A 14110-nucleotide genomic window follows, 5' to 3' on the forward strand; every position below is an offset into this window, starting at 1 on the left:
TGACTGCATCTCAGTATTTTACTAGCCATTAAAAAAAAAAAACGTGTCAGTTGATTCCCATCTTTTTCTTTCTACCTTCCACTTGTCAAAGAGAATGGCGTGGAAAATGTGTCATACTTGGTGCAAGGTACAAAGTAACGCTAAAATTAAATATTACCACATCTAATACGTCTGTATTATTTATCAAACTACATGTGACATTACGATATTGCAGTGCCGGTGTTATTCTGAATACGAAGCAAAGTTCCTTTGCACATGCATGCATGTTCAAAGGAACGTGCACTGATGCGACCACAGCCGTTATGAAAAAAAAAAAAAAAAATGGTTCAAACGGCTCTGAGCACAATGGGACATAACATCTGGGGTCATCAGTCCCCTAGAACTTAGAACTACTTAAACCTAACTAACATAAGGACATGTCACACATCCATGACCGAGGCAGGATTCGAACCTGCGTCCATAGCAGTCGCGCGGTTCCAGGCGGAAGCGCCTAGAACCGCTCGGCCATCGCGGCCGGCGTTACGAAACACATCAAATGAATTCGCAATTGCGAATAAGGACAACTAACAGCAATGAAAATTTGTGCTGGACCGGGACTCTACCCAGAATTTCCCGCTTATCGCGTACAGTCGCCTTACCACTTTTTTAGTCTCATTTTGTTCTTTATTGTTCGTTCTATTTGTTCAGGGTGGGCGTCCGACAGAGTGCGACTAAACCTCTGACCGAATACGCTGAGCAACTGTGCCAGCTAACCATTTAGCTATCCGTGCACGATTCACTGCCAGACCCAAACTTCCATATGTCGTCAACCATGCGTCTACGACCTGTACTCGTACATCCGTTATTTATATTCCCGTACAGGTCACACTGTGTACTTGAAAGTCGCTTGCCCCGTATCGGCAGATAATTAAGATACTGCAGTGCCTGTGTTATTCTGATCACGATGCAAAGTTCCTCTTTACATACACGAGGCGAGGGAGCAGCTGTGTAGGCCGGGGCATGTTGTACAAAGCGCAAATGAGCTGGTTCTACCACCATCGATTTTTTTTATTTTTGCATGCATTTTTTAAATTTTTGACTAGCACAACTGGATTATTTCCGCTGTCTGGTATTTTGACAGGCTGGTCAAAGGGGTGGGACCGATGACACCACTGATAAGGAGAGTGAGGCTTGTGACGTCATGGGATTGCATTCCTACATTACAATATGTCTCAAATTCTTCAAAAATATACCACTAAAGTTGTTAACTCTCCTCACTTAATTTTCTTGAGTGTCAAGCCATCCATTCATAGACCAAACATGATGTAAATTGAATCAAATTCTTCTAAGGCAAGATTATATTTGATTCTTTTCATTCAAGAAAGAATATCTTTGTACACTTATATCCTTTTTCCTTGAGGGAATGCCCTCTTCTCTGCCATCATTATCTTCTACATCAGGTCAATGATTCTGTGTTCTAGCTGTTTTGCTCCTTTAACTGTGGTAGTAGCAATGCTATGGCGACTCTGCACCTTGTTGTCTCCAATGCGTTGTACTAGTATCTAGGTCTCCACAATAAATGCACCAAGGAAATTTGATACTTTTTAGGGAGTGATGGGAGCTGAGAATGGCTGTGATGAGCTACTGAAACTAGTCATGTTGGATAATAAAGACATACTCAAGTTAAAGCTGTGATGGTACTTTTTCTCATATATATCAGGGAATAACTTCCGAGGTGCTAGAGGAAGAGGGTAGAAGCTAAAAACTGCAGGGGAAGAGACAGATTGGAATCTCACAAGTATGAGTAAATGAGGACAATTCATGTAAGTACTACCCTGAGACGAAGAGATTGGCACAGGAGAAGTCGACGTGATGGGCCACATCAAACCGCTCAGAAGACTGACGACTGAAAAAAAAGAGAGAGAGAGAGAGACAGAGAGAGAGAGAGAGAGAGAGAGAGGGGGGGGGGGGGGGAGAGAATAGTTGTGAGACGCGAGTAAAAGGAGAAGGGTCTAGCGCGCTGCAGCCATGGAAATGAGGGTAGATGTTGCGCTGGACTGTAGGAAACGTAAATTAGGTAAGTAGAGATATAGTTCGGGTCGTAATAGGAACGGGAAAGGGGTAGAGAAAGATGAAGAAGGAAGGGTAACGGAGAGAAGGAGAATGATTGATGGGTTTGCGATACTGAGAAAAGAGGTCGAGCCGAAAATGATAGATTAATATTGGGGCTGATTTCATTGTCTGGGAGAGAATATGAAGTGTAGGGTGGGTAGGTGAAATATGTACGTATAATAGGGGCAGCACCTACCAGGGTTCAAAATTTGTGCGGAACAATAGAATTGTTGCAATCAAGTTTGCGGATATTAAAGTTTGTACGGAGTGGTTAAGCATGAGAGAGATGTGTGAAACTGATGAGGTATTAAAGGACAGATGCAAAACGCACGCCTGAGTTTATGTCGTTTGAAAACTGGGAGCGAATGATAACGCTTTGGTGATGTGGATATCCAAGTAATACTGGCCTAGGAGAGGGTGGGTCAGACAACCTTTTGTAGGTGTGTAGGCGTGAGGGACAGTCGAGTTGTGCAATCCCTGGTTTGTAGTTTTAGGCTGTTGAGCGCTTTCTGTTGGATGTGTGATATGTTAGCCTGAGGTATTATAGTCTGTTGATTAATGGAATAGTATGGTCGTAAAGGATGAAACAAGTGTCATGGGGATGGAATCTGTTTGCAGCTTACCCTGTAATGATTGTCTGGGTTTTGGAAAGAGTTTGTCTTGAAGTCCATATGGTTACACCAGGGGGTAAACTGGTTAAGGTGGAATTGGAGGGATCGTTAGTATTTCTGTACTGTAGGCTAGAGACCTAGGAAATACGTGACATTAGCATACTAAAGAGGCTAAAACGTAGAGGTGGTTTACACATCTCGATACAGGAAATGCATGGGATATAAGGAACGAGAGGGGTCATTCCAAGGGTCCATGGATGATGCAGTCGTGGCTGGCGTCAGTGCTCAATTTCCAGTGTAATACTCGTTGTACGACATGTGCTGCGAATGGTCTGCTCAGCCCTGTGTGTGCTATGCTGGAATCTGGTAGCAGGGGTGGGACAATACTGTCTGTATATTCGTGGACTGTGGACTGTAGGCAACAGGGAGTTGTTGAAATGAGGGCGTCCACGAATTATGAAGATGTCAGAAAAATACGATGCAAAGTGGTCAGCTTTACTCACGCTGTTCTATAAGTGATGGTAGCTGTGGAGGAACGGTTAGAGAGAAGATTTGTGCTTCACGAAAATTACAGTTCGGTGGTTTTGGTGCAGTACAAAATTTACGCAGTACATCGAAGGATTACATGTAGAGCTGTTAGTATTGGTAGCGAAGAAAACATAAATGAATGTGTGAGACAGAAACTGGGAGCCGGCGAATTGTCTTTGTATTTTGTTTGCTTATTTGTTTTGCGCATAGTTAGAACCACATATCGTTCAGTGTTGTTTAGAAAATATGAATTGCATATTATAAGTAATAAAAATCAGATGATCGCGTTACTTTGCGCTTTTATGTAACCAAAACAGTGGTTTTGACGGAAGTACAGCTTACATGCACAAACATAAAATTGTGTCTAATTATTGTTGTTATTTTGAGCTCAGTAGAACATTCTCCATCTTGATCAAAGGTAGAAGATTCCTGTTATTACCGTTAAGCGCGCAGTTGTTTATGAATAACAGGAACATCTTTTGTACATGCTCGTCGAAGTATTGAAGCGCTGTTTGATGTGTTTCGTTTTGTGGTGTTTCTTTAATTTTACTTTTTTTTAGGAAACTTTGTTTTCTAGCGCTATATGATCTCTCTGTTTCGCGTTACAAATCAACAATTTTCGCATAAAACCTGGATTAAACGTTGACAGTTTCAATTTTGCTGTAAACACTGTTGATATTTATATAGTAGGCAGGTGCATAACTATGGAGAACAAGATATTCCATAGGTTATGCGGACCTTTAAATAGCCTCATTCAACATTAATTTATAGATGGTTCACCGCTTCCAGTTGTTAAGGGAATCTAATAAGACACTAATCACATACGCAAACAAAACGATGGTAATGAGGCAACGCCAGAGAGGTATACTACACGCGTAACATACTGGTATCGCGGTTACAATCTTAATTGACCAAGGCTACTAAAAAAACTGCCTTAGTCTACGCTTACCTATGATAGTCTACAGTAGCCCACGGTAGTTTTACGTCTCTTCTAGAGGCTCGTGATTTGAAGGAAGGCTTTCCAATACTTGACGAAATTAATGAGGAATATAATGTTAATTCTGGTGCATTTTCGGTACAAATCTCGGTAGTTTTTAGCGTTTAGTTTATTTCCGACGTATCTCTGGCGGTATGTGGTTGTACCACGCTCACGAGCTGCCAGGTACAAACAGTATAATAGACAGGATTCAGCAAACAGGACTTGAGTTGGAGAGGAGCGGGGGAGGGGTCAAGGATGCAACAATTGGGCGATTAGGATGAATGGCCTTGGTAGAGATGTGAATATATATAGCATCTGGCAGGATAAGCTGCAGAAAGGAGGCGGCTTGTAGGATAAAATCACGTTGTTGGAAGATTAGTGAATGGATCTGATATGGGCATCTATTGTCTGCTGGTAGGTATTCAGTTGATGTGGGAGTAGTCCTGTGTATTTTTAAGACGGATACTCGGATGGGGGACTTGTTGATGAGGTAATGTGTAGGGGATGATGAGTAGGACAGGTAGGTGCTCACTTGGATCAACGACTTTTTCAGTGATGTATCAAACCGGTTTAGGATATGCTAAGATGACATCTGGAGCTGCTTTACTTTCATGTGGTTTGCTGGCAGATGGGGCCTATGTCATCTTGGAGGGAGTCAATAAACCAAGGACACTATTGTAGTTCTGCAGGGGATCTTCTATGGAAGTTCAGTTCTTTGACAATGATACCGATGGAAAAGATATGTATGGTCTGTGTGTATGAGGAAATCGAAAAGGATGGGGGTGAAGGGGTCGTACATATATTGTGTTACAAGTAATATGGGAGTTAAAGTTTAGCAGAAGAGGGTGAGAATTAGTTTTTTAGTGGGAGTACAGTACAGGTACTGTGACCAAATGGGGATGTTCTTCCCGTTGGCAATTGCAACTCAGCTCTTCACCTTGGTTTGAGATTATCTGTCCATATCATAGGATGTACAGTGAAGTTTGGATGGTGGAAAAGGGTTAGAGGAATATTTTATTTAGGATGAAGGTAAGGACTGTGTTGGGAGGGGGTATGCATAAACAGGTTTGTTTCTTGGGAGGGACAGACGTTGTAGAAAAGGAAGTTACTGTTGTTGTATCATGATGATCAGTAGGAAGTGATATTTGTGGGTAAGGAGAGATTTTTGAGAGAGTAATTCAGTTTTACAAATACAAACAGCCTCAACAGCAGCAAGAATGCAGGATGTCAATTCAGATGTTGCTTCTATATTTGTAGTCAGCGTCTTCCAGTCATGTTATGTCATACTACTTGGTAACTAAAGATCTACTTCATCCTATCTTATCAGTCCTTGGCAAGACAATGAATAGAGTTGTTAGGCTTCTTTCAGCTTTACTATGACAGTTCAGTTTGTCACGCATGTAGTGGACTCTGGCACGCCTTTTATACTTTCGCTCTATATGAGCACAAACAATGCTTCCTTTTCGTAATAAACAAACAATCGTTCCTCAGACTACTCACCGCTATAACAGTACATTACTTCACACAGCTGTAGTAAAATAACAATAGACTTCTGCGCTATGGTACATCGCCACCAAATACAGAATAACGTCAGTGCATTTGCGCTAGGAAACGATAATTCTTATAGGATGAAAAAAATATATCGATAAATCAAGTGGCGTCATTATGAGTTCACCTTACGCTACAGGTCACGATTAAGAACACACGAATCGGTTTATAACTTCACCCACTTTCCCCTAGTCAAATATGTAACTTATATTCCTCGGGACTACGGTAACAAAAACTTGTGTAAACTCGTTCTCCAACAGCACGCGATGTCACAATTCTTCTTCAGCCAACTGAGTGTGTCTGGCCACGTGACTTTTCTCGTGACCTTGAGCGTATCGTAGCTTTACACTCCCATCGAAGTGCTAATTTAGAGTTTGCACTGTTTCTAATAGTCTTAGTTGTTTCGGCGTTGTTACTACACTGGAAAAATAAGTAGCTTGTAGAAATATTGACTATTTGTGAATGCGTGTAAGCCTATACTGAATTCATTGTTACAGACAATCGTGTTCTTGATTCCAAAACGTAAAGGGGATATGAGATCCGGTCATTTACATACCACACAAATATAAATACTTTTCATTTCCTACTTGCAGTATTGTTGTGATGCTTACAAATATTCGCCTAAACAACAGTGATTAATGAACATCAGTTTGAGAGAAGCAACTAACTTACCATTAGTATATCTTCTGAAATAAATAAGATGGTCCCCAGTCCTGATGGGACAGATCCTGAATATTCTTTCGTATTGGCATGAATTACTTTAACGCAAACTTTTCTTTTATTGTTACAAGGCCATCAGTAAACAAGATGCATGCAAGCAAATACTATAACTACGTAGCTTTCTGGCTACTATTTTGAAACATAATCTCATTAATTATTGAAAGTAATTTATGTTAAATACTGATTTGGCAACAAGCGAATTTAATTGTAGCAAGTTGAAAAATGCACCAAATTTCACTCATGTGCTTTTATTTGTGGTATTTAGTTCCATTCAGTACTTAGTGAAATATGATGACATTTTGACATTGTCGTTGCAGGCTTCTATGTTTTGTGGAAACAGATTAGCAACAACTTACTTCTTTTCAAAATGGCAAAGGAAATTTATTTTGAGTCTTTATGGACAACATTGAAACTACTGAAATTAAAACAAGTATATTGTTCAAAATTCAAGGAAGATGTGCCTTGAGATGACTATTACTCCCTATACACTGGTAGTTATTAAATTACATAAAAGTTCTTGCCTTGCAGCAGTTCTCTGTCATTGTTGGTGATCACAAATATGTTAGGAAATTTCTTTAAATCTCATATATTTTGAATTAATAATGGCTCGCCATGTTGCCAACGACAGCCGATGTTCTTGAAGTGCTTGTGTGCTTGTGGTGTAATTATTTCACCATAACAAAAGTCCAGAAATTCTAGCGTCCGTGACTAGTACTTTTTGGAGACGACTTACAATTGTGCAAGCTGTTACCATGCCACTTGGCAGAGAATCTGATTAACATACACGTATACCTATACACTTGAGGACGTCATCCACACGACTTCACTTTCTGCTAACTAGAGTCAATCGGCTCAGAACGCTTTTAAATATTCTTCGCCATCCGAATTTGACACAAAAACGATAAAAGCGGTAAGGTCATCCAAAAAAGTGCAGCAGGGAAAAATGTGTAATTTCCTGGCTTACCTGAATGCCTATTGCAAATGCGAATCCAAAATAATAAAATCCCCTTGGCAGTTGAAGAGTATTTACAATTAACAATTTATTTTTGACAAAGCATTTCAGTTATTAATTTATACATATTAATAAAACTTTCAGATATTTAAGATGGAAGACAATAACACAGTTTTACAAGCTTTATCTGTACTTCAGGACATTTAAGTCACAGTATAATCGAGAAAAACTTTGAAAAATTTAAGGTATGATTATGTATTTTGGTGGTGTCACGTCATCGGTTACTTATGAGGAACGGAGAAGGAAGGGCGCGGGGAATATCTCTCATTATTGAAGGTCTAGCAGATAGAGTGATTAATGGTCTCAGTTTAATGAATTGCCACTACCTGATGAAACAGACTATTTTTACACCAACGTACCTGAGCGTGTTGTTCACTTTCCTGCCTACCACCTTGTAGCTTTCGGTACCCAGTGACAGGCAGAATGTGTTTCTTGCATTTGTCTGAAGAACAATTTTTTAAATATTTTGTGTGGTTTTCATTTCTGGCGTAAAAGAGTTCGCAGCAGTTGCAAGTGTTTCGAATTATAAAATACGCAGTACGAGCAGAATGCAGGTGCCACAAATATAGAGGAATAAATCTGTCGACTCCATGATGTGAAATACGAGGGATATCCACAAAGTACATTACGTTTTCGTTTGTGTCCGTTAGGGGCGGGGCTAGCGCGGCCATCTTGGTGTCATGGCATTCCGCCGCTCAGTCGGCATCCTGCATCCTGCCGTGCTAGTGAGATGCTCGTGCTGTACTCCGTTGAGTTACTGTGACAGTTTGAAATGTCAGCATTAACTGAAAATGCCGTGAAGTGTGTAGTGCATGCTGTAATAAGGTTTCTGACTGCAAAAAACTCTACACCGATAGAAATCAATCGGCAGCTTTGTGAAGTGTATGGGGACAACATAATCACTGAAGGTGGAGTGCGTCAATGGGTCATAAAATTTAAAAATGGCCGAACTGACGTTCACGACGAAGAGCGAAGTGGAAGACCCAGCATAGTGACTGCTGAACGTGTCGAAAAAGTCAATGCCGCGGTCCGTGAAAACCGTAATTTCACAATAACGGAACTCTCTATGAGTTTTCCACAAATTTTACGAAGTTTGTTGCACGAAATCATTACCGAAAAGCTTGGTTACCACAAGTTTTGTGCAAGATGGATATCAAAAATCTTGACAGAGACTCACAAAAATCAGCGAATGGCTGCAGCGTTAACGTTTTTGGACGCTTACGAGAAAGATGGCCACTCATTACTCGATCGCATCGTTAGTGGTGACGAAACATGGGTCAAGCAAGTGAACTGCTAGACAAAATTGCAGTCAATGCAGCGGGAGCACACAAATTTCCCCCCCCCCCCCCCCCCCCCCATAAACCTAAGAAATGCATTCAGACAATGTCGGCAAGGAAGGTGATGGCGACTGTCTTTTGGGACAGAAAAGGTGTGATTTTTGTGGATTTCCTGTAAAGAGGCACTATAATAAACTCTCAAAGGTATTGCCAAACTCTGCACAACTTCAGAAGAACAATACAAAACAAGCGCAGGGGAAAGTTGGGCTCAAAGATCTGGCTGATACACGACAACGCCCGAGCTCACACGGCAAATGCCACTCGTGAAGTTCTAGAATCTTTTAAGTGGGAGCTGTTTCCTCAGCTGCCGTACAGTCCCGACCTGGCACCGAGCGACTTCCACAGGAGTGCTAGTTCTGCAGGGTTCGCAGGAGAGCTTCTATAAAGTTTGGAAGGTAGGAGACGAGATACTGGCAGAAGTAAAGCTGTGAGGACCGGGCGTGAGTCGTGCTTCGGTAGCTCAGATGGTAGAGCACTTGCCCGCGAAAGGCAAAGGTCAAGAGTTCGAGTCTCGGTCGGGCACACAGTTTCAATAAGCCGGGAAATTTCATATCAGCGCACACTCCGCTGCAGAGTGAAAATCTCATTCTTGTACCAACTTGCTACTAGCTAGCTGATCATTCTGTCTGTGGGTATGACGTGTGGCGTTGCCCTTCAACATTATCGCCTACTAAGGTCGATAACTGAAGAAGAGAACACAATCACAAAGTGAAACAGTACAATATTATCGCGCTCTCCGGCAGTAGCTGATAGTGCCTCGTCCGAGCCGTCCCCTCCCCGCGCTGGTCGCACATGCCCGCACCTGCTAGTCTGATAAGCGCAGCTCCACACTGTGAGCTGCTACATGCGCAGCGTAGTCGCCCGCCATCCTTCCCGGCGGCCAGACGTCACGCAGCGCACCAGTCAGTGACCACCAGCCAGCAGCGCGCACGCCCCAGCGGCCATGGACGCCGGCAAGAAGCGCACCCGCCACAACCCCCGCAAGACGGCCAACCCGCTGTCCGTGCTCTTCTTCTCGTGAGTCGCTACAGCTCCTCCAAGTTTCACTGCATCGCCAGCGCCAGCGAAACGTTGCCCTCACAAGTAGCTACCTGCCAGTGATGCTTGTGCATTTCCTGCTCGTTATGTCTCGTCGATTTCGTGCACAGCCTTGCTGTAACTCTCTCTATTGTGTACTGCCTCCTTTTCTACATACGTTTCACGTCTTACTTAAAACAATTAGATTGTTTCTTTTTTCAATTCCAGAACTTCCCTTGCTTTCACATTGTTTACTGAATGCATAGAGGGACAAGTGTTGGCTGGAAAGTAATCCATACATGCTGGTACAGCGTGACGAAAATGGCCTTGAGAAACGTACAGAATGGCATATACACTACTGGCCATTAAAACTGCTACACCACGAAGATGACGTACTACAGACGCGAAATTTAACTTACAGGAAGAAGATGCTGTGATATGCAAATGATTAGCTTTTCAGAGCATTCACACAAGGTTGGCGCCGGTGGCGACACATACAATGTGCCGACATGAGGAAAGTTTCCAACCGATTTATCATACACAAACAGCAGTTGACCGGCGTTGCTGGGGGAAACGCTGTTGTGATGCCTCGTATGAGGAGGAGAAATGCGTACCTGACTTTGATAAAGGCCGGATTGTAGCCTATCGCGATTGCGGTTTATCGTATCGCGACATTGCTGCTCGCGTTGATTGAGATCCAATGACTGTTTGCAGAATATGGAATCGGTGGGTTCATGAGGGTAATACGGAACGCCGTGCTGGATCCCAACGGCCTCGTATGACTAGCAGTCAATATGACGACATCTTATCCGCAAGTGTGTAACGGATCGTGCAGCCACGTCTCGATCCCTGAGTCAACAGATGGGGACGTTTGCAACAGAACAACCATCTGCACGAACAGTTCGGCGACGTTTGCAGCAGCATGGACTATCAGCTAGGAGACCGCGGCCTCGGTTTCCCTCGACGCTGCATCACATACAGGAGCGCCTGCGATGGTGTGCTCAACGACAAACCTGGGTGCACGAATGGCAAAACGTCATTTTTACGTCTTGGTCACCTCTTGTTCGCATTGACGGCATCTTCAACAGTGGACGTTACATTTCAGATGTGTTACGACCCGTGGTTCTACCCTTCATTCGACCCCTGCGAAACCCGATATTTCAACAGGATAATGCACGACCGCATGTTGCAGGTTCTGTACGGGCCTTTCTGGATACAGAAAATGTTCGACTGCTGCCCTGGCCAGCACATTCTCCCAATCACTCACCAATTGAAATCGCCTGGTCAATGTTGGCCGAGCAAGTGGCTCGTCACAATACGCCAGTGACTACTCTTGATGAACTGTGGTAACGTGTTGAAGCTGCATGGGCAGCTGTACCTGTACACGCCATCCAAGCTCTGTTTGGCTAAATGCCCAGGCCTGTCAAGGCCGTTATTACGGCCGAAGGTGGTTGCTCTGGGAACTGATTTCTCAGGATCTATGTACCCAAATTGCGTGAAAATATAATCACATGTTTGTTCTAGTATAATATATTTGTCCAATGAATACCCGTTTATCATCTGCATTTCTTCTTGGTGTAGCAATTTTAATGGCCAGTAGTGTAGATTGTTTCTTTTTTTAGTATTGGAACTTCCCTTGCTTTGACATTCTTTACTGAATGCATAGAGGAACGAGTGAGGGCTAAGAAGTAGCACATATATGCTTGTAGAGCACCGGATGGCATATGGAAGATAACTCCCCCCTGTACATGCATTAATAGTTTGAGTGTGCTGCGTTCGACCAATGTACTGTGAGTAGCGGAAGCATGGAGAGACATTGTTGTGCTATGTCAACGCGAGTGTTGTTATCGAATTTTTTACTGCTAATAGGTGACTCTTAGTGAGACTCACTGTTTATGGCGATGATGCTGTTGATAGGCCTTCTGTAAATCGATGGATGGTAAAATTTCGTGGTTGCGAGTCTGTAAAAGTCATTATTGTTGAAAAACGCAGCGGACGTTCGATTATTGCCACAGTCCATAAACATCGCAAACTCGTCGACGATTTGATTCAAAATGACCAGCGATCACTCAAAGGCGTATCGAAACCCATATTGAAATATCGAAGGAAAGTGTCGGCTTCACTATTGAACAGTTAGGATACCATAAAATATGTGCACGATGGGAAACATGCCATCTCACAGACGAGAACAAGCAGTGTCGATTGGAATGTTGCGAGCAACTTTTGCTGCGCCACCGTGACGAAGCAGGCGACTTTTTTCTGAGAGGATGAGTCATGGGTCCATTATTACCAACCAGAACGGAAAGGACAGACTGCTGGATACCAACATCCGTCTTCTCCTCAAACAACAAAGTTCAAAACACGATCATGCGCAAAAAGATCTTTTGACTGTGTTTTGGGATGGTCACCGCTTTTATGTGACCGATTACCCGGTACGAGGAGCAATGGAAAATTCTTTTCAGTACATGGAGACTCTAACTCGATGTCGAATTTGTCATGCTAGAAGCAGCCTGGCGCCAGTAATTTGGCAACATGATAACTTTCATTCTCACTCCTCGCGCGCAGTTGAGGAGGCTCTGCGAAACCTGAAATCTGAACTGATTCCACATCCCCATACTCTCCCGATCTTACGCTTTGAGATTTTTATTTCTTTCATTTCACTCAAGAGAAACCGTACGTGCAATCATTACAGATCAGACGATGAGGTGAAGACAGTGACGCAGTGATAAAACTTGTCAAACATTTTGAGAAATGTGTTAGTATTAACTGTGACTATGTTGGAAAATAAATGTACGATTTTGAAGTCTGAGGACAGTAATTTAATTTTTTTCTGGACTTCCTGCTTTTGCTCGTGTTCTACAAGCATGTCGCATTATTTTTCAGTTTATCTCGTACAGTGTTCCATTGTCACTGTGTGTGTCGAGACCCAAAGTCCTGTTAGACAGATCTTTATTTGGCCATACTCTAAATTCATCGCCTTCTTCCTACTGCCTAGTATCTTATTCGAGGATATCCTTGGTTTTCCTCTACGTTCTCACGTGCGCTCTTCCGTAGCGATGTGATCAGCATACTCCGACTCCTGTGTGAAGGTTCCAGCTTCGAATGCCCGTAACATCTTTCTCTTCGATCGAAGGATGTCCAGGAGTCCATTCAGCATCGTCTGGCGTATAAACAGCTTCAAGGGTACGCTTTCGAAAGCCAACATCAACTGTAGGAAGAACGGTGCTCTTACTACAAGGACCTCCAATATTGTTTTGCAAAGACGCTGTGGGCATAAAAAGTATCCTTGTTTGATCAGAATCGCGCCGTCGTCTGTACCTGATCGTGACGTTTGAACGAAGGTATCTGGGTAGCTGTTAAGCCTTTCTACTTCTTTGCGCTTCCCTACAGCACTATTCCTGGTAGCCTAGTTGGCATTATACACTCACAAATCGTATCCAGTATCACTTGGCTGTTCTGTACTTGTTTTACAAGGACATGGAATCGTTTTTTCTGTGCACTGGACTGTTTCTGCTTGTCGTTTATGACGTCTTCTGAGATGAAAACTTTTCTTTTCAGAGACCACATGAAACGTTGTACGGTGTATTGTGAATGCTCCTGTACCTGGTTAGTATCATCGCACCTTTTACAACTGCTTGATATTCGAATTTGTTCTTACATATTCCCAATGTTTAGTCTTTTCTCAGTCGCAAACACATCATCTCCTCAATTCTTCCGAACCCTTGTGTATGGCACCTGAGTCAGTCACGAACTATTTCCGCCGGCCGGAGTGGCCGTGCGGTTCTAGGCGCTACAGTCTGGAACCGAGCGACCGCTACGGTCGCAGGTTCGAATTCTGCCGCGGGCATGGATGTGTGTGATGTCCTTAGGTTAGTTATGTTTAAGTAGTTCTGAGTTCTAGGTGACTGATTACCTCAGAAGTTAAGTCGCATAGTGCTCAGAGCCATTTGAATAATTTGGATTATATCCACGGCATGACCTTGCACTGTGCTTGGAGGACAGTGGTAGTTGTGATTTCCTCAAAGGAGTTCTTAATTTCGCATAGAGCTCAAATTCCTCATACGTGTTTATTAAGCCTATTTTGTCAACTAAATCGAATGCCTTCTTAAACTCAACAATAAGTTTTTACCGTGCCACAGTCATAAATTTATTGCAGGACAATTACATTTAAAGGAATCACTGTTGTTTACACCACGATCAGCCGATTTTGCTTATTAACCATTTTCAAGCGCGTACTTCTGTACTCCTAAATTTGCACCGTCTGCCT

General features: G+C 42.9%; 1 protein-coding gene across 5 annotated transcripts in view; it reads left to right on the plus strand.

Annotated features, from left to right (window-relative positions):
- Nucleotides 1–14110, plus strand: part of LOC126334772 (ATP-binding cassette sub-family C member 4-like) — a 548862-nt gene that overhangs the window by 62822 nt on the left and 471930 nt on the right. Inside the window, exon 1 of one of the 5 annotated variants that reach the window (XM_049997357.1) lies at nucleotides 9647–9843. The exons of 3 other annotated variants lie outside the window; for them this stretch is intronic. In XM_049997357.1, the coding sequence (XP_049853314.1) occupies nucleotides 9770–9843 (74 nt within the window). In that variant the 5' untranslated portion in view covers nucleotides 9647–9769. Of the gene's footprint in view, nucleotides 1–9646; nucleotides 9844–14110 lie in introns of those variants that run through there. One more of the 5 variants, XM_049997361.1, reaches the window with a different exon arrangement.

The sequence above is a fragment of the Schistocerca gregaria genome, chromosome 2 (genome assembly GCF_023897955.1).
Source record: "Schistocerca gregaria isolate iqSchGreg1 chromosome 2, iqSchGreg1.2, whole genome shotgun sequence".
NCBI lineage: Eukaryota > Metazoa > Arthropoda > Insecta > Orthoptera > Acrididae > Schistocerca > Schistocerca gregaria.